Raw genomic sequence first — 26,392 nt, forward strand, 5'->3', positions numbered from 1 at the left:
ACACATCTCAAGCCTTTGGTCTGAGGTCATCCCTTCTCTATCACTTGCCTATCCTCCCTCTCGCACTGTCTACAAGCTTTCTCTATTTGTGAGCTAACCTCCTCTTCCCCAGTCTCTTCAGTTCAGTTCCCACCCCCCAACAATTCTAGTTTAAACTCACCCCAGTAGCCTTTGCAAACCTCCCTGCCAGAATATTGGTCCCCCTTGGATTCAAGTGCAAACCGTCCTTTTTGTACAGGTCACACCTGCCCCAAAAGAGACCCCAATAATCCAGAAATCTGAATCCCTGCCCACTGCTCCAATCCCTCAGCCACGCATTTATCCTCCACCTCATTTGATTCCTATTCTCACTGTCGCGTGGCACAGGCAGTAATCCCGAGATTACAACCTTTGCAGTCCTGCTTCCCAACTTCGTTCCTAACTCCTTGTTGTCTTTTTTCAGGATCTCTTCCCTTTTCCTACCTGTGTCATTGGTACCAATATGTACCATGACCTCTGGCTGTTCTCCCTCCCACCGCAGGATATCTTGGACGCAATCTGAAACATCCTAGACCCTGGCACCTGGGAGGCAAATTACCATCCAAGTTTCTTTCCTGCGTCCACAGAATCGCCTGTCTGACCCCCTAACTAGAGTCCCCTATCACTACTGCCATCCTCTTCCCTTCCCTATCCTTCTGAGCCAAAGTGCCAAAGGCACGGCCACTGCCACTTCCTCCAGGTAGGCTGTTTCTCTCCCCCCTCCCCCCCCCAAACAGTACTGAAACAGGAGTACTTATAGTCATGGGGTACAGCCACAGGGATACTCTCTGGTACCTGATTCTTCCCCTTCCTGACTGTGACCTATTTGTCTGTCTCCCTTGGCCCCGGTCTGACCACCTGCCTATAACTCCTTTCTGTCACCTCCTCGCTCTCCCTGACCAGGCGAAGGTCATCAAGCTGCATCTCCGGTTTCCTAACTCGGTCCCTCAGGAGCTGTAGCTCGACACACAGGTTGCAGATATGGCCGTCCGGTAGGCTGAAAGACATCCGATACAGAGCACAGAAACTGGCCACCTTTCTGCAATTAACACTGGTAAACCTACCTCGCCTCATCCCATTACCACCTAAATCCGTTGAGCCAAAGCCCTATCACTCAGCTGTCCACTGGATAGCACGGTCTTCTTTTTAAACCTTTTGCTCTCTACTGGCTGACGTCATGCGCTTGCGCAGTCTCACCTCTTTTACCCCCAGTAGTAAAAAAACTCCTTTTGCTCCAAAAGATCAGCCATTCACTCGCAGCATTCTTACTCTGAATCAAAAACCATTGAAGATTCCTTGCCTATTTAAACCTTTCGCTCTCTACTGGCTGACATCACATGCCTGCACAGTCTCACCTTTTTTACCTCAGGAACTAAAAAACTCCCATTGCTCCAAAAAATCAGCCGTTCACTCGCAGCCTTCTTGCTCCAAATGTGTGCCATCACAAAAATGTTTGAACTACTTCAATATCAATTTCCTACAATTCCTACCTTTTAAAAAGAACAACAGCTACAGGCACAATGGAATATTCAAGCTGCATATTGTTCTGACTCAAATATATTGCTTACCTAATTCATCATTTGATTCTCTGCTTCTAATAGCATTGTAAGAAACTTAACCGGAGGGATGACAGTGATACAACGCAACATCTATTTTCAAGGGCAATAATCTTTAGTCTAGTCAGTGATACTAAATCCTCTCAGGAAGGTAGACTCCCTCATTTAAATATATTGTTTTAAACTTAACACAGCTAGGCGTGACTATTTCTGGATTAGTATACATATTTTAAGAGCAATGATTCCTAATGGATAAAATAATAGATTATCCCCTAGCCCCATCCTGCTTCCTGATGGTTACTGATAGTGACAAGAGTTTAGTGCATGTATAGTGAACGCATAACTGTGTAGTGGGAGCAGGAAGCCTTAAAGGAAATGAAATAAAATGTGCTTCTTAGTCAAGGAAAGGTAATCAAAGGACTTGTTACTTTACTTAATCAAATGGCTTATCTGAGAGTTGGTAAACACTTTAAAGCTTTGATAGTTTGACACTCTTTTCACATTAGGCTAGAGTTTGAAAAGGGCATGGAATAAATTCCACCAGTATTTTTCCAAAAAAGATGACATGTTTACCTCTTTTCAAGGATAAGGATACAATTAAAATAGCAAATTACAATTCATAGGAGTAAAAATAATGAGGAAATAATTTGAAGAAACCAGTTCTGATCATTCAATATTAGTCTTACCTGTTAGAATCTGATTCATAATTAATATTTTTGTTCAATAAAGTGTTTATAAAACATCACAGGTCTTTGGTCAGAAAGAAGTTGAGGGCGGGGGTTCCTTTTTCTGAAAGATAGTATCACTTTCAAAACTTGGAACAAAGCAATTTAAACATTCAACCTTGATTTCTAAATAGGCATAAAAAAAAGTTGAATAATTCTTCAGCTTCGAAATCCAATTTTGTATCAGATCTTTTAAAATGTTTCATTACGGCAAATCTAAAAGTAGTATTTTAGAATTAGATTTAATTATATTTCTTACAAAAGCAATTAAATTTCCAGAGATAATGTGAAAAATTCTGCAGGTATACTACTTAAACTAGTCATGATTCTGGGGTTGAGTGAAAACTTGTAACAGAGTTCAGCTGAGCTGCTGAAGTCAATTTGAAGACACGACCATAAGAAATAGGAGCAGAATTAGGCCTTTCAGCCCATTTACTCTGCTTCACCATTCCATCATGGCAGATCCTGGATCCCTCTCAACTCCACACATTTGCCTTCTCACCATATCGTTTGGTGCCCTAGCCAATCAGGAAATGATCAACTTCGGCCTTAAATATACCCACTGACTTGGCCTCTACTGCAGTCTGTGGCAGAGCATTCCACAAATTCACCACTCTCTGGATAAAAAAAATTCCTCCTTATTTCATTCTAAAATTGCCCCTCAATTTCAAGGCTGTGCCCTCCTGTTCTGGATACCCCCACCATAGGAAACAACCTCTCCACATCCAACTATAAGACATAGGAGCAGAATTAAGACATTTGGCCCATAGAGTCTACGCCATTCAATCATGGCTGATCTTTTTTTGCCCTCCTCAGCCCTACTCCCCATAACCTTTGATGCCATGTCAAATTGAGCACACTATCTAGCCCTTTCAGTGTTTGGCAGGTTTCAGTGAGATCCCTCTGCATTCTTCTAAATTCCAATGAGTACAGGCCCAAAGCTGCCAAATGCTCCTCATAAGTTAACTTCTTCATTCCTGGACTCTCTCCAATGACAACACATCCTTTCTGAGATGTGGGGCCCAAAACTGTTGACAATACTCCAAGTCTGGCCTGACTGGTGTCTTATAAAGCCTCAGCATTATTGCATCTCCTTGCTTATATATTCCATTCCTCCTGAAATAAATGCCAACATTTCATTTGCCTTCTTTACCACAGACTCAACCTGTAAAGTAACCTTCTGGGAATCTAGCATGAGGACTCCCAAGTCCCTCTGATGATTGAACCTTCTGCCATTTAGAAAATAGTCTGCACTATTGTTTATTTTACCAAAATGCATTATTATACATTTCCCAACACTATATTCCATATGCCGTTTGTTTGCCCATTCTTCCACTTTGTCTTAAGTCCTGCGGCAATTGCTTTGCTTCCTCAACACTACTTACCCCTCCATCTATCTTCATATCATCCGCAAACTTTGCTACAAAGCCATCAATTCCAATATCCAAAATCATTGACAATGTGAAAGATAGTGGTCCCAATACTGACTTGAGAAATACTGGTAAATAGATTTGGGAAGTCTTAGCTCCCTCTAAGCCTTTAAAATGCATTGTCAATGAGAAAAAAGGTGTCACTTTAAACATGCATAAATGGTGAACATTCCTTTGATTAAATTAAAATGTTTCAATTAATACAGGCATGTGGGTGACCTAGGAAACATTGAAGCTGATGGAAATGGCATAGCCCGCTTTGAACTGGAAGACCGGCTGCTTCGCCTGGCAGGAAAGCATTCAATTATTGGACGTACTATGGTGGTAAGTGTTAAAATTGTACAGCAAGCAAAATAGCGAATAGTGTTAATAGTGGAGAAAATGATTGAATTAATTCAACCAAAATAGATCAAAAAGTTTGAACTTCCCAAATTAGAATCATGTTTCAATTCCTTTCTTCACTTGAATTAATGAAAGACCACAAAATAGCTGTTTGTAGCGATGTGCTACACACAGTGCTGAAATAACGACACACAGTAAGTTGTTTCGAGACTAGTTTATTCAAACTTCGCGATGCTGGCATTTAATCCCTAGCACCCTCCCTCTCTGGGCAGAAATGACGTCAGAGGTGCATTACCAGAGTCTCCCCTCGCACGCTGGTTATTTGTGAGCCAGTTCGCCAGCACAGAAAGTGGGTCGCCACATAACCCCCCCCCCCCCCCCCGCCCAGAACCGGTGATACACCCCCCCAATGTCCCCAATGGATCAGCCTCTGTTTGGGAGGTCTGCCTCTGCGCTGCAGTGCCTGAACCTTGACTGGCTGCGCCAAGTCCACATAGGCTGGTTTGAGTCGGTCCACCGTGAAAACCTTCTCTCTCCCCCCAATGTCCAGAATGTACATTGTTGTTGTTGATCACCTTGAACGGCCCCTTGTACGGCTGCTGTAGCGGTGCCTGGTGTCCGCCCCTTCGTACAAACACAAAATTACAGTCCTGCAGGTCTTTGGGTACATGGGTTGGGGTCTGCCCATGCTGTGAAGTCGGTACGGGGGCCAGGCAGCCGGGCCTTTCGCGTAGTCTGTCCAGGACTGCTGCGGGTTCTTCCTCTTGCCCCCTTGGGGCTGGTATGAACTCTCCAGGGACAGCCAGGGGTGTGCTGTACACCAACTCGGCCGATGAGGCGTGCAGATCCTCTTTGGGCGCTGTGCGAATTCCAAGCAAGACCCAGGCAAGCTCGTCCACCTAGTTAGGTCCTCTCAGGTGGGCCATAAGAGCCGATTTCAAGTGACGGTGGAAGTGTTCCATTCGACTGTGGGTGGTAGGCATGATGCACCATCAATAACACTCTGAGACATGAGGCGAGATATCGGCTTTTATTGACTGGAAGAAAGAACAAGCAGCAATTGACCACTATGCTACATCCTGGAGACTGAGAGGCAGGGCTCAGGCCCCAATCACGTTTATACCGGGGTCTGTGGGAGGAGCTACAGGAGCAGTCAGCGGGCGGGGGGGGGGGGGGGGGGGGCATGTCCAGACAGGTATATGTAGTTCACCACAAGGCAGTAGTGTGGTGTAGCTGCGTTCCCAACAGGCTGGCCACAGCCAACCACAGGCTGGAGGTGAAATGGGCGCCTCTGTCGGAGGTAATGTGGGGCAGTACCTCAAAGCGTGCTACCCAGGTTACAATCAATGCACGGGCGCAGGAATCGGCAGATGTGTCGGTGAGCGGGACCGCCTCTGGTCACCTCGTGAACTGGTCTACCATAGTTAGGAGGTACTGCGCTCCTTGGGACACTGGCCGGGGGCCCACGATATCCACATGAATGTGGTCGAACCTCCGGTGGGTGGGTTCGAACTGCTGCGGCGGGGCTTTAGTGTGCCGCTGCACCTTGGCTGTTTGGCACTGCGCGCACGTTCTGGCCCATTCACGGACTTGCTTGCGAAGTCTGTGCCACGCGAACTTGCTGGAGACCAGCCGGACGGTTGTCCTAATAGATGGGTGCGCCAAACCGTGTACGGAGTTGAAAACTCACCGCCTCCAGGCTGTCGGGACGCTGGGCATCTCGTCGTCTGCCTGCTGTGCCTCCGCCAGTGCTGCATAGTCCACCCCCAGGGACAGGGCCTGGACAGCTGGTCTGGAGAGTGCATTTGCCACGACGTTGTCCTTTCCCGAGACATACTGGATGACCGTTGTGTACTCGGAGATGTAGGACAGATGTCACTGCTGGCGAGCCGACCAGGGATCGGACACCTTCGTGAACTCGAAGGTCAGAGGTTTGTGGTCCATGAACGCAGTGAACGGCCTGCCTTCTAAGAAGTACCTGAAATGCCGGATTGCCAGATACAGTGCCAACAGCTCCCGTTCGAAAGCGCTGTACTTGAGTTCGGGTGGTCGTAGGTGCTTGCTGAAGAATGCCAAGGGTTGCTAGCACCCCACCGACTGCTGTGTCAGATGTGTCCACCGTGAGGGTGGTCGGAACGTCCGTTCTGGGGTGCACCAGCATCATGACATCTGCCAAGGCTTCCTTGGTTTTAACTAAAGCGGCCGCGGCCTCCTCGTCCCAAGTAATGTCCTTGCCTTTACCCGACATCAGGGTGTACAAAGGACGCATGATATGGACTGCTGAGGGGAGGAAACGGTGGTAGAAGTTCACCATACCAACAAACTCCTGTAGGCCTTTGACCGTGTTGGGCCGGGCAAAGTGGCGGATCACTTCTACCTTGGCGGGCAGAGGTGTTGCCCCATCTTTGGTAATCCTGTGGCCCAGGAAGTCGATGGTATCGAGACCGAACTGGCATTTGGCCGGGTTGATCGGGGTCACCAGTGTAGCGATGAGCTACACACGGCGCTGAAATAATGACACGCAGTCGTTAAGTCATTTCGAGATTAGTTTATTCAAACTTCGTGGCGCTGGCATTTAATCCCTAGCGCCCGCCCTCTCCGGGCGGAAATGACATCAGAGGTGCATTACCGAAGTCTCCCCCCGCAAGCTGGCTATTTGTGAGCCGGTTCGCCTGTGCAGAAAGTGGGTCGCCACATGTTCACAGAATACAAGGCCACTGAAACACAGTGAATTCTGTAAATAAATTGGAAAGAGCAGGTAAAAGCAATAAAAGTGGTACATTTTCAGAATACCTTTTGATAAAGTTCTACTTTGAAGACTCAAATTCTTGCTACTTATGAACCAAGTAGCAGATTCAATTGAAAAAATATGACAGGAGGAGGGAAGGAGTAAAAGTCAGAGCTTGATTCAATTTACAGACAATGGGAAATAGCAAATAGTTTCAATTTCAGTATAAAATGTCAAAAGGTGTTGATTTCCAACAGGAAGGTAAGCTGACAAAAGGAAAATTAAGTTAATCATTTGGGCATAAACTTTAATTCTTAAAGACTTTGCAAACTAAATGGAACAGAAACCAAACAAATCTGGCATGGATTTCTAAGTTACTAAAAATATTTAGATGGGTTGAGACCATCAAAGAGCAAGAAAATAGTAGTAGGCTTTACTTATAAAGGATTACAATTTTTAAGTTAATTTGAGATAATTAAATATTTTAACAATTACAGGAATGCAGCTATGAGAATGACGTTCAGGGACTTCTAAAAATGTGAATTCTTTATGGAATTTTTGTAATATTACTTGAAAACAAAAACAATTGCCATTTCTGGCCTAATGCAGAATGGGGATGTGTAAAAGTAGACAACTTAAAAAGTGGATGTCAAATTTTTCTGCAGAGTGCTGAGAATATGGAGAGGTTGAAACAGGTAATCCCAATTAGTGCAATTATAAAACTTGAGTAGAGGTCACTTGGGTTAGATTGTCTGTTTCAAAGTCACATAAAACTTGATGTAAATACAAATGTATTGTTCATATCTTGATTTACTGAAGAACCCCATCTCCAGAGTTAAAGAAAGAATGTGATAAACAGCAGATATGCAAAATTCATGTTAGAGATTGGCAGTGTGTACAGAAAGCACATGTTCTACTCTTTTGTTTAAGATATAGCACAGTAGCAGGTCCTTCTGGCCCAAAGAGCCTATACTGCCCAATTACACCCATGTGACTAATTAACCTACTAACCCATATGTGAGGGGAAACTGGAGCTCTCAGAGCAAACCCGCATGGTCATGGGGAAAATGTACAAACTCCTTACTGACAGCAGTGCAATTGAGCCCAAGTTGCTGGCACTGTAATAGTGTTAATGCTAACTGCTGCACTATCATCCCACCTTCCAGCATTTTCTGTGGTTGCTCAGTTCCTCCAGCATCTTCTGTGGGTTTCTCAGGAATTCCAACAGCTACCGAATCTGTTGTGTTATGGATGTAATTAAATTAATTAGGGAACACAATTTGTATAATGTGGGCCAAAATGGTTACAGCGTAATTTCAGTTGGGTTGTTTTGGAAGATGACAAACGAATGTCCTAGGGAGAAAACTACTTAACATGTAATCTCCCAACTATTAATCAAGCACTAGTTTTTTCTTAAGATCCTATGCTGCTAGGTTCAGTGGAAAATGATAAGCAATCACTTCTGATAATTGTGCAACCATTTGATAATCCAGCACCCTTTAGAACAAAGTAAAGTTATAGCTGTTAAAAGCTCCTTTATTTTTGAAAATCTTGCAGAAAACTAACTTCGTTGTTAGTCTGAAACGCCATTTGCACAATATTTTTATTACATGACTATGATGCATGATTTCTTAGGAATGCAGCCATCACATTACAGAACTCCCTGTACCATTTAAAGACAGGAAACACTGAAGAGAGAATTGCAAAGATAATCTCAAAACATTTTAAAGTTAACAAATTGTGATTTATTATTTATTGATTTATTTTTAGATGTGGCACAGGGCATCTTAAAACAAGTTAATTAAAATTGCAGTACAACAGCAGTTTTTGAATTTTGTGTTTTAACTTGAATGTGAACTATTTGAAGAGCTTTTTAACATCTTAAAAACAAAATGTAAGAAATTCAGTCTTGTAGTGGTAACTTATAGCAGCATACTACTGAAGAATGATTACCAGGATACTGGTGAGAGTATGTGTGTGTCAAATTGAGGTATCCCAAATAACATGGCTCCATGTCCTTTAGCTGTTTAGATTAATGTTGTGGGTTGACAAGAACTTGCTTACTGAGGTGCCTCTCTCAATTTTCCTCGTCAAGGTGAAGTAGGATTATGTATTTTATTAACATTGAGGTTATGATGGGGCAGATCTGCTCATTTGGGTTACTATGGGAACATTGTGCAAAATATGTAAGCATTTGGTATTTTACTGCTTATGGATAAAGAACTTCAGAAAGTACCATACTTACACAATTGTAGCAACAGCCAGTACAAATTACAGGAGAATGAACACACTGGAAGTTGATTTCTTTTAAATAACACTGACTGAGCAGATCCAAGATTGTGCCTGTTCTTTGAGTTAGTTTGTGAAAAGTTACCAAGAGCACTGAGCTGGTTTCTTTCAGCACTGAATCAATTCAGTATTTTCCTGATCAAATCATTCCTATTCAACTATTCCAGAAATACATTTTAATTTATAATTTTTGTTGTAATCCTATATGCTGTATCTGTGCAAAGTCTTTCCTGATTTGAATAAAATCTTGACTATTTACTTATGGAATAAACTGATAGATTTTTCCCTTGCTTAAGGTTCACGAGAATGAAGATGACCTGGGCAAAGGTGGTAATTCAGAGAGTCTTGAAACAGGAAACCAAGGAGCAGGTTTAGCTTGGGGTATAATCGGAATAGATGAAGACCCCAAATAAATATGTAGCAGAAGTTCTAATTTGAGACACTATGGCTGTTATCATTTTTCTTAACTGCAGTCCTTATTACTGCACAGCATTTGATTCAAAATTACATACAGATGCTGTAAATACAAATTGTGTATAGTAATATGCATATAACTGTGCACTGCTGGAAACTTCATCCAGGCCTATTTTAAAGGCAGTGTTTTTCAAAGGAAAATTGGGATAAATTTTAGTTCTTTCCTTTAAGTATGAATATTGACTTCAAATGAATTAATTGTACGTCACTAGGCCCAGCGAACAGAATTCACATGACAGTGCTAGACTAGGGTAACCTAGTTTAATAACAGTATTATAGGTAATTAATTTTGGTACAGCATCGGAATAACTGACCTTTAAGTCAGTAACATTTATTTCATTGCTTGTTCAAATTAATCAATTACTTCTACTTTTAAAAGGGGCAAATGTAGGGATACTCCATATGCTACTTAGGAAGATAGAATAGTTTATTTTAATTTCTTAAACTAAAATATTTACCTAACATTTAAGTTTTTGAAATTGTCAAACTTTTTATGCATCTGTTGGCAAGTCTGTCATTTCTCTGAAGTGGTCAAAATAAAGGTCTTCACTGCATTCACCTGTATGGTTGCAACTTTGTTCAATAAATGACATTCACCAAAAAAAATTTGGGGTGAAGTCACAAATAAATGATCCACATTTCGTTGAGTTCTGGATCATCATACCAAAGGCTATGATAAAAGTACAGTTGGATTTTCCATGCTTCAGAAATGCTGCAGTTTTGTTCAATTTTAAAACTTCAAGATCGCAAACTTCTGCCAGTAACGAAGGACTGGAGGAATAGCCTTATCCCTCTTGACATTTTCCCTTCTCTTGCACTTTAAATCAAAAGCCAATTCATTACAAGACACAAATGTTGTATGACACATACTCAATGGTGTAGATTTGAAAACTGATGACCCCAATAGAAAATTGAGATGAATATTCATACTATAGATTTTGCAAACTTGTAATTTCAGAATAGAGGTATACTGAGCAAATCGATTTCCAATTAAATAAATGTAAACTGATGTTTAGTTGGAAAAATACCACAATGTTTCAATATTATGAAGCATACACATTCTGGCAAGGAAATTAGATGTACTCAAATCACTAACAGCAGCATAGGAAGAAGACTAGGTAAAAAAGCTAGTCAAGCTGTAGGTTCACATTGAGTAATACTTAAAGCAGAATGGTCACAGCTTGAACTCTACACAGTTCTGCCTTCCAGATTTCAAGAAAGCTTTTGGAAGTAATGAGAGTTTTAATCTTAATACATGAAGAAGCACCAAAGCTGATACCAGAACATAGCATGTACTTTGTCAGTTCTAACAGAGGGACTGTAAGAGTAACCATATTAAGGTATTACATAGTGTTGACAGGATATTTCCTCTTGTGAGCAAATTTAAATCACCAGATCACACATGTAAAATAGGCACAAATGAGTCAACAGATTCAGAATGTTAAAGTTCAAAGTAAATTTATTATCGAAGGGTGTATGCGTGACCGTATACAATCCTGAGATGTTTTCTTGGACACCTACTCAATAAATCCAATAACTGTAATAGAATCAATGAAAGATCACCCCCAACAGGGTGGTCAAGCACTGTGCAAAAAAACTACAAATATAAAATTCAAAAAATAACGAGTAATAAATAGCAAAAGGGTTGAAAGTGAGTCCATAGGTTATGGGAATAGTTCAGTGTTGGGACGAGTTAAGTTATTCTCTCTGGTTCAAGAGCCTGATAGTTGAATGGTAATAACTAATCCTGAACCTGGTGGTGGAGAGTCCTGGTGCTCCTGTATTCTTCCTCTTGATGGCAATAGTGAGAAGAGAGCATGACCTTGGTGGGGGTCCCTAATGATGGATGCTGCCTTCCTGCGACAATGATTTGTGTAGATGCACTCAATAGTGGGAGGGGTTTACCCACGATGGACTGGGCTGTATCCATTACTTTTTGAAGGGTTTTCTGTTCAAAGGCATTAGTTTTTCCATACTACACTGTGATACAACTAATTAATATACTCTCCACGACACATCTGTAGAAATTTTGTTAGTTTCAGATGACATGCTGAATCTTTGTGAACTCGTCAGGAGGTAGAGACGCTGCTGTGCTTTCTTCATAATTGCACTTACATTCTGGGCTCTGTAAAGATAACTCCGAGGAATTTAAAGTTGCTAACCCCCAAGTCAATCAGTTGCTTTGTTTTGCTGACATTGAGAAAGAGTTGTATTTGCTCAGCCAGATTTTTAATCTCCTTCCTTTATGCTGATTCATCAACTTTGATTTAGCCAATAACAGTGGTGTCATCAGCAAAATTAAATATTGCATTTGCTTAGCCACAGTCATAAGTGTAAAGCGAGTAGATGGGTGGGGGGGGCTAAGCACACAGCCATGTGATGTACCTGTGCTGATGGAAATTGTGGAGATGTTGTTGCCAATCCAAATTGAGGATCCAATTGCACATGGAGATACTGAGCCGAGGCCTTGAAGCTTATTGATTAGTTTTGATGGGATTAATATTGAATGCCAAGCTGTAGTCGATAAGGAGCATCCTGATGTATGCACCTTTGCTGTCCAGATGTTCCAGGGTTGAATGAAGAAGCAATGAATTGTCACTTCTTGTGAATCTATTGTGATAGTAGGCAAATTGGAGCAGACCAAAGTTGCTTCTCAGGCAGGAGTTGATATGTTTCAGCACCACCTCTCAAAACACCTCACCACTGGATGTAAGTGCTACTGGAAAATAGTCATTGAGGCAGGTTACCACGTTCTTCTTAGGCACTGGAATAATTGAAGCCTGCTTGAAGCAGGTGGGTTCCTCAGACTGCTGAAGCAAGAGGTTAAAGACCTCAGTGAACACACCAGCTAGTTCTTTAGTACTTGGCCAGATACCCCATCTGGGCTGGAAGTTTTCCTTCTGCAGAATGCTCTCAAGTCAGCTTTCAGCTAAAAATGATAGGAATGTGAAAGGGGTGGGGGAAGATAGAGCAGAAAAAGTGGTGTGGAATAATTATCTGAAAGCTGTTTGAGCAGTGTATAGTCCACCTACCACCTTACAATAAGGCAACTCAAGTCACTTCCAATGTAGCAAAGGCCAGTCAAGTAAAACAGTACATGCTCCAAGATGTAGTGCAAACCTTTTAAACTATTCCAAGATCAATCTAACCCTTCTCTCCCACATAGACCTCCATTTTTATTTCATACATGTGCCTATGTAAGAGACAATTTAACTGTTCCTCAGGTATTTGCCTCTACCATCATCCTTGGCAATGTTCCATGCACTTAACACTTTAAAAACCCCTCTCTGACATCCCCCCCCTGCATTTTCCTCCATTCACCTTAAAAATATAAGCAGTTGTAACAGATTGTCTCCTCTCATCCTCCTTTGCTCCAAAGAGAAAAGCCTTAGCTCACTCAACCTTTCCTCCAATACATTCTCTCCAATGAAGGATTCCTGGTAAATCTCTGCTGCACCCTCTCTAAAGTTTCCACATACCTCCGGTAATGAGGTTATCAGAACTGAACACAATATTCCAAGTGTGGTCAAACCAGAGTTTAATAAAGCTGCAAAGTTTCCTTGAGGGTCTTAAACTCAACACCCCCCCCCCCAAAACTACTGAAGCCAAAACACCCAATGAAAGGTACCACGATAGGACAGCACTACTACAGCTTGGAGCGTTACAGGACTCAGAGTTCAATTCCAGTGCTGTTCTGTAAGGTGTCCCTGCATATCCTACCTGTGGAATGTGTGGGTTTTCTCTGGGTCCTCCTGCTTACTCCCACAGCCCAAAGGTGTAACGTGTAGGTTAACTTGCCATTGTAAATTGTCCCATGATTAGGTTAGGGTTCAGGGTGAACTCCATCTGCTACTTCTCAGCCCAGCTCTACACAATTTGTTTTCCTGTAACGTACATCTTTCTACACTATCCAAAACACTATTAACCTTACAAGTAATCTGCAAACTTACCAACCAACCTTTCCAGTTCTCATCTAATTATAAAATTCTCAGTAGATGTCAAAGAACAGATCCTGCAGAAACACCACTGGTCACCAAACTCCAGACAGAATACACTCCATAAACTATCACCCTCTGCCTTCAGTGGGTAAACCAATTCTGAATCCACACACGTTTCCCTGGATACCATGCAGAATGCTGTTGGACACCTTGCTAAAATCCATATATATCACATCCACTGCTCTACCTTCACCTATTTGTTTTGTCACTTCTTCAAAGAATTCGGGTGTAGGTTATTCTCGAGGGGGAGGGCAATAATCCAGATGTTGTGGTCCATGTAGGGACCAATGACGTGGGTAGGATGAGTAAAGGGCCCCTGCGTAGGGAGTTAGGTGCAAAACTGAAGAGCAGGACCTCCAGGGTAACAATCTCAGGATTGCTACCTGTGCCACGGCCAAGTGAGACAAGGAACAGAAAAATTATACATATTAATAAGTGGCTGAGAGGATGATGCAGGAGGGAGGGCTTCAGGTTTTTAGATAATTGCGCTTTGTTCCAGGGAAGGTGGGATCTGTTCCAAAGGGACGGTTACACCTGAACTGGAGCGGTACTAACATTCTTGCAGGGAAGTTTGCTAGTGCTTTTTTTTTGGGGGGGGGGGTTTAAACTAAATTTGCAGGGGGCAGGGATCCAGAATGTGAGAGAGGATAGCGAGAGCAAGAATAAAGGACAGGTGGGGTCTACACGGTTCCAGAATATTAAGTATGTAGTAGAGAAAGGTGAGGCAGAACAAGTGATAAGGAGAACACATGTACAGAGGGATGGTCTGACGGAAAATGGAGTTAAATGTGTTGAAAGAATAATTTAGGAAGGACAACAAAATTCTAGGGGCGTATAGCCCGATGGGAGTTCGGGGAGCTGGGTTAAGCACAATAGGCAGCGATTCAAACAGAGAGAGGAGAAATGGGCTAAAAATTCTATATCTGAATGCACAAAGTGTCAAAAATAAGGCGGATGAGCTTGAAGCTCAGGTGTGAATGGGTAACTATGATGTTGTTGGGATAACAGAGACATGGCTGCAGGGAGATCAGACCTGGGAAATGAATGTACAAGGGTATACGTGCGATCGTAGGGACAGAAATGTGGGCAGAGGGAGTGGGGTGGCCCTGTTGGTAAGGAATGAGATTCCTTTGCAAGGGGGGGACATAGGATCAGGAGAAGTAGAGTCTGTGTGGATAGAACTGAGGAACAGTAAGGGCAAAATGACCCAAATGGGTGTTGTCTACAGGCCACCGAACAGTAGCATGGATATTGGGTGCAAGTTGAATAGGGAGTTAACATTGGCATGTGGCAAAGGTAATGTCGCAGTAGTTATGGGGGATTTCAACATGCAGGTGAACTGGGAGAATCAGGTTGGTGCTGGACCCCAGGATAGGGACTTTGTAGAGTGTCTACAGGATGCATCCTTGGAACAGCTTGTACGAGAGCCGACCAGGGACAAGACTATTCTGGATTTAGTGTTATATAATGAACAGGATTTGATAAGCGATCTTGCAGTAAAGGCGCCATTAGGAGGTAGTGATCATAATATGATAAGTTTTGATCTGTAATTTGAGAAGGATAAGGGCAGCTCGGAGGTGTCAGTGTTGCAGTTGAACAGGGGAACTATGGAGCCATGAGGGAGGAGCTGGCCAAAGTTGACTGGATGGATATCCTAGCAGAAAAGACAGCGGAACAGCAATGGCAGGTATTCTTGGGAATAATGCACAAGGTGCAAAATCAGTTCATCCCCCGGAGAAGGAAGGATTCGAAGGGGGGAAAGGGGCCACAGTGGTTGACAAAGGAAGTCAGAGATTGCAAATCATTAAAAAAAAGGAAGTATGATAGAGCTAAGGTGAGTGGGAGGACAGATGATTGGGAAGTTTTTAAGGAACAACAGAACTTAACTAAAAAGGCAATATGAGAAGAAATGAGGTACGAATGCAAGGTAGCCAGGAATATAAAAGCTAGCAAAAGCTTTTTTAGGTGTGTGAAGAGAAAGAAGATAGTTAAGAACAATGTTGGGCCCTTGAAGAATGATTTGGGTGAAATTGTTATGGGAAGCAGAAATGGCAGAAGAATTTAATGAGTACTTTAAATCTGTCTTCACTAAGGAAGACACAAGCAATCTCCCAGATGTATGGATGGGCCAAGGACATAGAGTGACAGAGGAAATGAAACAGATTGACATTATGAAGGAAACGGTGATGAGTAGACTGATGGGACTGAGGGCTGACAAATCCCCAGGTCCAGATGGTCTGCATCCTAGGGTACTAAAGGAGGTGGCCCTGCAAATCGCAGATGCATTGGTAATCATTTTCCAATGTTCCTTAGATTCAGGATCAGTTCCTGAGGATTGGAGAATGGCTAATATTATCCCACTTTTTAAGAAAGGAGGGAGGGAAAAAACAGAGAACTATCGACCTGTCAGCCTGACATTGGTGGTGGGGAAGATGCTAGAGTCCATTATTAAGGATGTAACCAGGAAGTTAGACGGGGGAGATCCAGTGGATGTAGTGTACTTCGATTTTCAGAAGGCATTTGATAAGGTCCCACATAGGAGGTTGGTGGGTAAAATCAAAGCTCATGGCATTGTGGGGGGGGGGGGGGGGGAGGAAGACATTGACATGGATAGAAAACTGGTTGGCAGATAGAAAGCAAAGGGTAACGGTGAATGGGTGTTTCTTGGAATGGCAGGTGGTGACTAGAGGGGTGCCACAGGGCTCGGTATTGGGACCACATATGTTTACAATTTACGTCAACGATTTAGATGAAGGCATTGAGAATAACATCAGCAAATTTGCTGATGATACTAAGCTGGGTAGCAGTGTGACGTGATGAGGGTGTTAGGAGAATTCAGGGTGACTTGGATAGGCTGGGGAGTGGGCAGATACTTGGCAGATGACGTTTAATGTGAATAAGTGTGAGGTTATCCACTTCGGGAGTAAGAACAGGAAGGCAGATTATTATCTGAACGGTGTTGAGTTAGGTAAGGGAGAAATACAAAGAGATCTAGGAGTCCCTGTTCATCAGTCACTGAAGGTGAATGAGCAAGTACAGCAGGCAGTGAAGAAGCCTAATGGAATGTTGGCCTTTATTACAAAGGGAATTGAGTACAAGAGCAAGGAAATCCTCTTGCATTTGTACAGAGCCCTGGTGAGACCACACCTGGAGTATTGTGTACAGTTTTGGTCTCCAGGGTTAAGGAAGGACATCCTGGCTATAGAGGAAGTGCAGCGTAGATTCATGAGGTTAATTCCTGGGATGTCTGGACTGTCTTACACAGAGAGGTTAGAGAGACTGGGCTTGTACACGCTGGAATTAAGGAGATTGAGAGGGGATCTGACTGAAACATATAAGATTATTAAGGGATTGGACAAGATAGAGGCAGGAAATATGTTCCAGATGCTGGGAGAGTCCAGTACCCGAGGGCATGGTTTGAGAATAAGGGGTAGGTCATTTAGGACAGAGTTAAGGAAAAACTTCTTCTCCCAGAGAGTTGTGGGGGTCTGGAATGCACTGCCTTCGAAGGTAGTGGAGGCCAATTCTCTGGATGCTTTCAAGAAGGAGCTAGCTAGGTATCTTATGGATTGATAGTAGATGATCAGCCATGATCTCAAAATGGCGGTGCAGGCTCAAAGGGCCGAATGGTCTACTTCTGCACCTATTGTCTATTTACGCCTATGACTGTGTGGCTAAGTACAGTTCCAACACCATATACAAGTTTTCTGATGACACCACTTTTGAGGGCATTAAGAAAGGTGGTGATGAATCAGCATACAGGCGGAACACTGAAAATTTAGCTGAGTGGTTTCATAACAACACCCTCTTACTCAATGTCAGTAAGACCAATGAACTGATCGTAGACTTCAGGAGAGAAAATTCAATCAGGCTGACAAGCCACAACCTGCCCTCCAAAAAGCCAGGCTGACTGTCCCTAACTCAGACTATGCTCCTTCAAATACTTTTAAGTACCATCTCCAATAGTTTGCCCAGTATTAATGTAAGACTCACTGGTCTATCATTCCCAGATTTACCTCCATTAACCTTTCTTGAACAAAGGAATAGTATTTGCCACTTCAATCTTCTTTTGCTACTCCTGTGGCCATTGAGCATACAAGGGCCAACAGATGTGGCAACCTCTTCCTATCCTAATTTCAGCAGGTACTCTTTAACATAATGGTAGCTTAGTAATTGGGACAATGCCATTACAGCTTGGGGTTTCAAGAGTTCAATCTGGGCATTCTTTGTAAGGAGTCTCTGTATGTCATCTCTGGAATACATAGGTTTTCTACAGATTCTACAGTTTCCTCCCTTAGTTCAAAGACAGCTAACAGGTTAACCAGTCATTGTAAATTGTCCTGTGATTAGGTAGGGGTTAAATCAGGGGTTGTCGAGAGTTGCTGGGTGGTATGACTCCCAGGACTGGAAGGGCCTATTCCATATTGTATAAAAATAAAATTAATATTGACATTTTCCAGCATATTCATCTGTTCTAGTGACCTCACAATTGTCAAGGTGCCTCTTACTAATAATACTGAAGCAAACTATTCATTAAATACCTCCCTTAGCTTTCAACTCCAGGTACATTTCCTCTTATCTACCTCTTGACTAGATGATCCACTTCTCTGTGGTTCCCTCACTCTACCTGAATGGGACAATCTTATCCAGAATCCCTGGCAAGTGCTCCCTAAACCACCTCCACATTTCCTTGGTACATTTCTCTGAGACAATCTGCACCCAATTTATGCCCTTAAGTTCCTGACCTATAAATCAGCTTCGCCTGTTATACTTTACCATACCATCTGCTCCTATGCCTGTCCAAGGCTATAGTAAAGGTCAGTTGTGGTCACTACCTCTAAATGCTCACCACACCATGAGGTGTGTCACCTGACCAGGTTCATTGCCTAGTGCTCAATCCAATATGGCATCTCTTCTCGTCTGCCTGTCTACATATTGTCAGGAATGCTTCTTGGATACACCTAACAAATTCTGCCCTATCCAAACTGTTTGAAATAAGGGGGTGTCAATCAATATTAGCCAAGTTAAAGCCAACCATTCATCCATTACAATCATTATTTTTGCAACTTTCCAAAGTTTCTAGAAGCCTGTTGCTTGGTGTCTCTGTTCCTATGGTGGGGGGGGGGGACACACACTATAATCCCTACATGACTCCCACCCGTCTGCAGCTGTGACACTATCCCTGATTAGCAATGCCACCTCTTTTACCTCCATTATTGTCTCTTTTAAAAGATGTGAACCCTGGAATGCCATTCACACCCTTGTGACAAACAAGTTTCTCTAACGACATTGTAGTTCGATGATTTAATCCATGCTCTAAATTCATCACCATTGTTCATGATCCCTCTCACATCATATTTCAACCCATCCTACTGACTGTATTCATGCCCTATCCACAACGCAATCTTCCTTGCAGTCTCTGTACATGTTGCACCTACCTCTAAACCAACTGCTCCATCCTCTGACTCATCACTCTGATTCCCACTCCCTACCAACTTAATTTAAACCCTCAAAGTTCTAGCAACCCTGCCATAAGGATATTACCCCTCACCCTCGTTCAAGTGTAACCAGACCCTTTCAAAAAAGCTCATACCTTCTACATAAAAAATCCCAATTACTCAGAAATCTTAAATCCTGTTCCCTACACCAATTCTTCAACCACATCATCCTATTCTTAACCCTCTCTCATGCATGGGACAGGTAATAATCCAGATTGTCAGATCTTGCCTTTCAGCTCCCTATCGAGCTCTCCATATTCTCACTTCAGGACCTCATGCCTTTTCCTACCTATGTCATTGGTACCAATATGTACAAAGACTTTTCGCCAACCTCCCTAAGAATGATTTTGACCCAAACTGAGACATCTCTGATCTTCCCACAAGGGACGCGACATACAATCCAAGAGTCTCATTCACATCCACAGAATCTCCTGTCTGTTCCCCTATCACCACCGCTCTTCTCTTCTCCCCACTTCCCTTCTGAGCAGAGCCAGACTCTGTTGAAGTCATGCTTGCTGCAGATTTTCCCTTGTAGGTTGTCGCCCCTCCCCCAATGCATCAAAGCAGTATACTTGTAATTGAGGGTAACAGCCACAGGGGCACTCTGAACTGTCTGCCTACTCTCTTTCCCTTTCCCGTGTCACCTGCCTCGTGTAACTTGTGCATGACTGCCTCTCTGTAACTTTATCAACTCATTCTCCCAAATGATCTATAGGCTCCAGTTCCCTAATGCTATCTGCAAGGACCTGCAGGTTTCCAAGACTTTCCACATCGTGCAACAGCACACCACTGCTTTGTGATCCATTTTCACTGCTCTACCAATAAAGTAACATATTCAGATTATTCCAAAATCCATTAAGCACACAATGTTTTTGAAGACTTGAAAGTAATAAAGTTAACAGTCAATGAGTTCATAGCGAAAATTCCTATAATGCTAATCAAACCAAATTCCCTGTATTAAGTGCTCAACAAAGAAATTAAGCACAATACTCCAGTTCAGGCTAAGTCAGGGTTTTATAGAGGTTCAGCATGACCCCCTGCTTTTATTCATGGTACCTCTAGAGTTAGCCTGAGCTGGAGTATTGTGCCCAATTGTTCCTTTATAGCAAGGGTATGGGGAGATATTTATGTCATTTGTTTATGGGATGTGATCAATAAACATGAATTGAAGAAGCTGATACTTTTTTCTTTAAAAGAAAGGCTGAGAAGATTTGATGTTAGTATCTAAAATGATCAATAGTCTGAATGGAGTGGATATAATGGCAGGTTGTTTCCTGGATGGAAGGTTCTACAATTAGAGGTCAAGATAAATGAATTATAAGTCACATAAGGAAAATCCTGTTAAAAATGTGGTTGCAAAATGGAATACAGGACAGATGTAGTGGAGCCCCTTTAAGAGGGAATTGGATAAATATGGCAAAGGAAAATATACAAGGCGATGGGAAAAGGCCAGGTTTGTGGAACCTGAATTGCAGCTGATACAGCAGGCAGATACAAGGAGCCAAATGGGTGACCATTTAATATCTTGCTAAAATGCTGACAGCTCCCATTCTCATACCAAGATAACTGGTAGAATCTTGTATTGTTTATGCAATTCCACTGGATCTTTTATATACTTTTGGAAACAGGAAGGCTCATCTAAAAGCAGCACCTCTAAGCATAATACTTAAATAATCTAACTGAAGTGCATGCTTAATTCATGTAGTCTCACAGTATAACAGGAGCCAATAACAGGCTTGGAAATATGCCTGCCCGATGAATGACACCAACTGAACTCATCCATGAAAACCCATGAAATAATGGAAGTGAATCATTGCTGTGACAGAGGTCCTGAATGCAATCCCTAATACCAAATCTGTATCTTTTGAACTTGATAATCAACCTTTCTTATATCACTACAAGAATTCTACTTTGATCCTTTAACATTTACATTAATATTCTAAATTAGATGCCAATTTATATACTCAGACCACAGAACATATACTCAAGAGTCTGTTCTGTCATTTCACAACAGCTGATTTATTATCCCTCTTACTCCCATTATGCTGCTTTCTTCTCACAACCTCTGATGCTCTGACTAATCAGAAAACCAACAACCCCCACTTTAAATATGCCCAATGACTTGGGCTCTACAGCTACCTATAGCAATGAATTCCACACTTAGTAACCTTTGGTTAAAAAAAATGCCTCCTAATCTCTGCTCTTAAATGGACATCCCTCTAACCTTCATCTGTGCCCTTTGGTCCTAGACTCCCCCACTATAGAAAACATCCTCTCCACCTCCAAAAGGCCTTTCAATATCCAACAGATCTCAAATCATTTTTGTGAACCTCTGCTGGACCCTCTTCAGTATTGGTTCCAATAAGAGTCATCGCAATCTTAAAAATTCTCCTCCTAAATTCATAAGCTTTACCCAGGCCATAAATGACAATTACGAAGGTTGCTTGCCAATTTGCAATTCTCCGCATTGTTTGGCAAACTCTATATACAATTTGTAAGTGTTTTAAGTTATCCTCATTTGTTGTGACTTCATTATTTAATCACTTCCCAAGAAAAATAAGTTGAGATTCAATGATGTTCAAGTCATCAGTTACTGCAACTGCAAGGATCTGCTGGAAATCAATCATATGGTGATTGATAATTGGGCTTCATTTAAAGGCACGAGTGCATAGAACTAAATTTGGTGCTGGGAGAGACAAACCCAAATAAATTCATTTATTTTATTTTCTAGTAAGGGATTTTCACATTAATTCCAAAGCAGGAATCATAATTAAAGGGAATTTAGCAGCACAATCTCATAAAGCTGATACTCATCCGCTTATCTTTCTACATTCAAAAACAAGGAGGCTGCCATATCCTCATCCTCAGAGATCCAGGTATATTAATATTTGGCAATTTCAATAACCAATAAGCATCCTTGAAGACATCTCTAGTTCCACTTCCCTCAACGTAACTTATAAAGATTTTCACTGACAGAAAATGCAGGAATATTCTTATACTTCGAATCTTTAAACAATACATTGAGATGACAAGAGTACAGTAAGAAATGAAGCCTGTATACCAAATCAAATGATTTAGTAATGTAACATGCATGACATTTACCTTATTTCACAGAAGCTGAAGAAATTTAGCTTGTGACTATAGTGATGAGAATATTATTATACTTAGGATGAGTTTTAAAACAATGATTTTTACCCTAACTGGAGAGCAAACATAATCACCTTGTAAATTACTAGTTTGTGCTAACATAAGGGTGTTTAAAAAGCCATCAAGCCCCATTCTTACCTGGAAAAAGGCAAACATTTGTGTATTGTCTATGAAAAAAAATGCCAGTAAATGTTAAGGGGGAAGAAAAAAAAATATCGCAACTTGGTTAGATGGTACATTTTCAGGATTTTGGCATTATTTGACTATTCTTGGAGCCTTTTTAAACTGCAAAGACAAATTATTAGCATTTTCAAGTACAGCGTTACACTGGTGTATAACAGTTTAAAAATAGTTTCATAGGAACTTTGGATGGAAATTGGAGCAAATCCACAGCTTTTAAGATTAGGTCCACTTTAGAGTTACTATAATTTTAAAAGTACAGTATCAAGGCACGTCCTTTTTAAACAGTGAATCAAGCTATTTATAGACACAAACTAATTCCACAACTGTTCGTCTATCAGTGAAACAATCAAGATAAACATCAAACTAAAGATGAAAATAGTATTGATCTTTCGAAGGTAAATACAGAAATCACTTCTACATTTTCAAGTCATATACTTGCCCTATACAGTCATATACAAATCATACAATACTCATGATCTAGATGGAATTTAGAATAATTAACTTAGCAAATGGTCACACTAGAATTATTCAGACATTGGATTACAGGAACTGGTGTACTAAATCCTTTAAAACTAAGTTTGAGCTTTTAATTAAGATTACAATATTTCCTTGACATCTTTCTCCAAAATACTAAATCATGTACTTAATGTGTCTCCAATGAATTCAAACAGAATGCCTATAAAAGTTATGCATTACTGAAAAGTCCTTTTGACAAGACCGAAACAAAGTCAAACAAATTTCCTGGTTAAAAAAACTACTGCCAGAAGGCAGTGCTGTGGCCCATTAATGCATTCTTCCTGAAAATTTTCTTTAATAAGCCCAAAAATCCAATTAAATGTGTAAGGAATGGTGTCTAGACATGTAAACAGACCATGAAATATAATCTCCTAAATCCCACATTGCAAAATAGAATGTTCATTTCAGTCCCATGACAATAGGAAGAATTTTGCAATAAATGAAACACCAACTTGATTTCAGTTGCCCATCATCTCTCAAAATATTTGACTAAATCCTCTGTTTTAACATCAGCGGAAAGAAATGTTGATAGTGTGGCACATAAAGATCATTTTGAATTCTCTGCTGCAAATCTGGAGTGGGGCTTGACCCACAACTCCAATTCAGAAGTACATGCTATGACTGAATAATAAGTGAAATGAAAAGAAATTAAGTACTTCTGAGGTTGGAGGTAAGAAAGGCTGAAATAACTTATTTATTGTAAATGCATCCTTTGCTAACTGTAGAAATATTCATTAATGATGGAGAAATGAAGGAAGCTTTACATTGTACACATGCTGTAATTTATTTGGGACCGCTTGATGCTTGCTGTAATTCTCCAAGTTTAGTCCTTAATGTTAACAACACTCATACATCACTTTGTGAAGAAACTTACCAACAATCACGAAAGAAAATGAGCTTTGATGACCTTTTACAATCGGATCCTACAGATGGGAAGAAAAAATGTTCTAACAACTCATAAAAGGCCCAAAATCAACATGACTTTTCACTGGATGACAAAATTAATGAATGAAGAAACAAGAGACTGAAATTTAATCAGAGTCCAAAACAAATACAACTATTCTTGCAGAGGAAGCATTACCAGAGGCATTTTATTCTGACTTATTTTTGAGTAGAAAGGAAACCCTCCAACTAAAAGGTGAATTGTTGGAATAAGAGGCATCTGAAGTAAGTATCTCTTTGGTGGAAAAATTAAGATTCAAGTTGCAATATGAGTTATGTATCAACAATTCAAAACCCCTACTTTGAGAAATATCTCAGAACCAGATACAGACAGCCCCCACATCATACCTGTTCACCAATTACTACCAAAACCTCGAGGCAGAACAATTCACTCTTATGGAATCTATATGAAAAATAAAAACATTCTTCTTTCAAAGTTGTGTTTCTTGACATATGTGTGGATGACACCATTTTGAATTGTGGAATCTGCCAGAAGGACTGTCCTCAATGAATACAGCGCACTGCCATAAATACAGGGGCTGCCCATCCAATTACTATTTTTTAAAAAGAGATTCATATTTATGAGAAACAAATGAATAATTTATGCTAAATTATGATTAAATCAATACTCAGCTATATATTAAATCTACACATTCATAACCTAGCTGCAATGTTGATGTCTATTTTTAAAATGGTAAACATATTCTTTTTTTTGCAATTATGTTAACATTCAAAAGAGAAGAAAACAGGAAAACTGTTTACTTTTAAGAAACAGTCTGTATTTAAGGGCAATGAACAAATAAACTCCAAGAAACGTTCTAAAACAAAGTACTGTTCAGGCTATTTGTTTCCTTATTTTGAGTGGGCAAATTTATAATTTTTTTTTCTATACATCACCAGTGAAATACATTAATATTTTATAATACACTTCGCAAAGCAATCTGTCTTGGGTTGCAGTTGGTTGTTCAAAAGCAATTTCTGATTTTTTTTTTAAGAACACATACTAATGAGTCTAATTTAGACTTGCTTCCAATATAGAAAACATCAAACTTTAGGGTGTTTCACAATCTTATTCTTCCATCCCATGACATTCTTTTCTTCACAAATCTGAGGAAGAATATCACACGCTCTAAAGTTTGTTAAGAAAATAGAGTTTATTAAAAACAAATCCTAAGCTCAATTTTTGGAGGAGGTTTCACTGTTATCTTTTTTTTAAATTAAAAAGAATAGAAAGCACTTCTACCTTACGTCAAAATTTTAAAAACATAGCAAAAATTTGATCTGTTTTCTGGTCATCAGGTGTTCAGACTGCAGAGTAAATTGTGTGGTCATTCTGAATACTGGGGAAAGCAAATAATTTGCTTGAAACTTTAAAACTAGACAGGACGGTGGGACAGCAGAAGCAAATATTTATACATCATTCTTTATACAACTCTAAAGCTTCATGGCACAATCCTGTGGTGAATACATCAATCATCACCACATTCTGTGCTTTATAACAATTAGTTTCTCTATCACTGAGCCTCAGCCATTGCGCCTGAATCTTTCATATCAGGTTGATCAGTAGATGAGGTAGGCGCTAATTCCACCATCCCTGAAGCTTTCAATTCCACATTTGATGAATTACATTCTCCTTGAGCAGAATTAGGAACTGGGATCACATCCAATTGTTTCATTATTTCTCCTTGTGTGTCTCCATTAGAATTGTGATGCTTTTCACTGCCCTCATCCATTTCTTCAGGTTTTTCCTTTCCACGTTGATCCACATCTCTTTCCCTACGTGATTCCCTGTCTCGTGAGTCACGATCCCTGTGTCCACTTGACCGTCTATTTCTTTCCTCTGAGTCTCTATATCTTTCTCGTTCAGCGCTTCTTCGTCCCCATTCCCTTCTCTCGCGTGCACCACAATGCCGATCATCTCTTTCCTCATGTCGATTTCCATAGCGATCACGGTTCTCATTTTCATTTCGATTTCCACCAAAAGGACGATTTCTAAACTCAGATCTGCCAAAGCGTTGTTCTTGCTCTCGATCCCTTCCTGGAGGAAATCCATGTCTGTCATTCCTAAACTGTCGCCCATCTCTATCTTCAGACACTCCAGGACGAGGAAAAACATTCTGGGGTGGAAAGGGACCCCGCATGGCATGAGGTGGAGGTACTCCAAATCCTCCCGGTCCTGGAGGTGGTGGACCTCTGTGTAGTAAGTGTGGCAGCAGGGGACGTGGTGGAGCAACAGGAAACCTCTGTAAATGAGGGGGGGGAACTCCAGGTGGTCTCTGTAAGGGTATTAATCCAGGCCGTGCACCCAAAAGACCAGGAGTTGGGGGCTGCACATTCATCATGGGAGCATGAGTTGTTCCACTCTGATTTCCTGAAACACAAATACATTAAAGTACATTAGGTAAAATTATTCACAGACTCTTATCATCATGGAAATTGTAATAGAAATCAAAACTCTTAAATTAACTACCAAGAGAAAATCTGCAGATGCTGGAAATCTGAGCAACACATACGAAGCACTGGAGGAACTCAGCAGGCCAGGCAAC

The 26,392-nt window shown here is 41.2% G+C and overlaps 2 protein-coding genes across 2 annotated transcripts in view; one reads left to right on the forward strand and one right to left on the reverse strand.

Moving 5' to 3' along the window:
- LOC132392349 (superoxide dismutase [Cu-Zn]-like) overlaps positions 1-9,934 on the forward strand; it is a 38,460-nt gene extending 28,526 nt beyond the window's left edge. The window contains exons 4-5 of the mRNA XM_059966169.1: positions 3,936-4,053; positions 9,385-9,934. Coding sequence (XP_059822152.1) covers positions 3,936-4,053; positions 9,385-9,501 — 235 coding nt within the window. The 3' untranslated portion in view covers positions 9,502-9,934. The remainder of the gene's footprint in view (positions 1-3,935; positions 4,054-9,384) is intronic.
- Positions 9,935-22,859: 12,925 nt separating this feature from the next.
- The window catches only part of LOC132393187 (SR-related and CTD-associated factor 4-like), a 73,641-nt gene continuing 70,108 nt past the window's right edge, over positions 22,860-26,392 (reverse strand). Inside the window, exon 19 of the mRNA XM_059968126.1 lies at positions 22,860-26,217. Coding sequence (XP_059824109.1) covers positions 25,361-26,217 — 857 coding nt within the window. The 3' untranslated portion in view covers positions 22,860-25,360. The remainder of the gene's footprint in view (positions 26,218-26,392) is intronic.

The sequence above is a fragment of the Hypanus sabinus genome, chromosome 4 (assembly GCF_030144855.1).
Source record: "Hypanus sabinus isolate sHypSab1 chromosome 4, sHypSab1.hap1, whole genome shotgun sequence".
NCBI classification, from domain to species: Eukaryota; Metazoa; Chordata; class Chondrichthyes; order Myliobatiformes; family Dasyatidae; genus Hypanus; species Hypanus sabinus.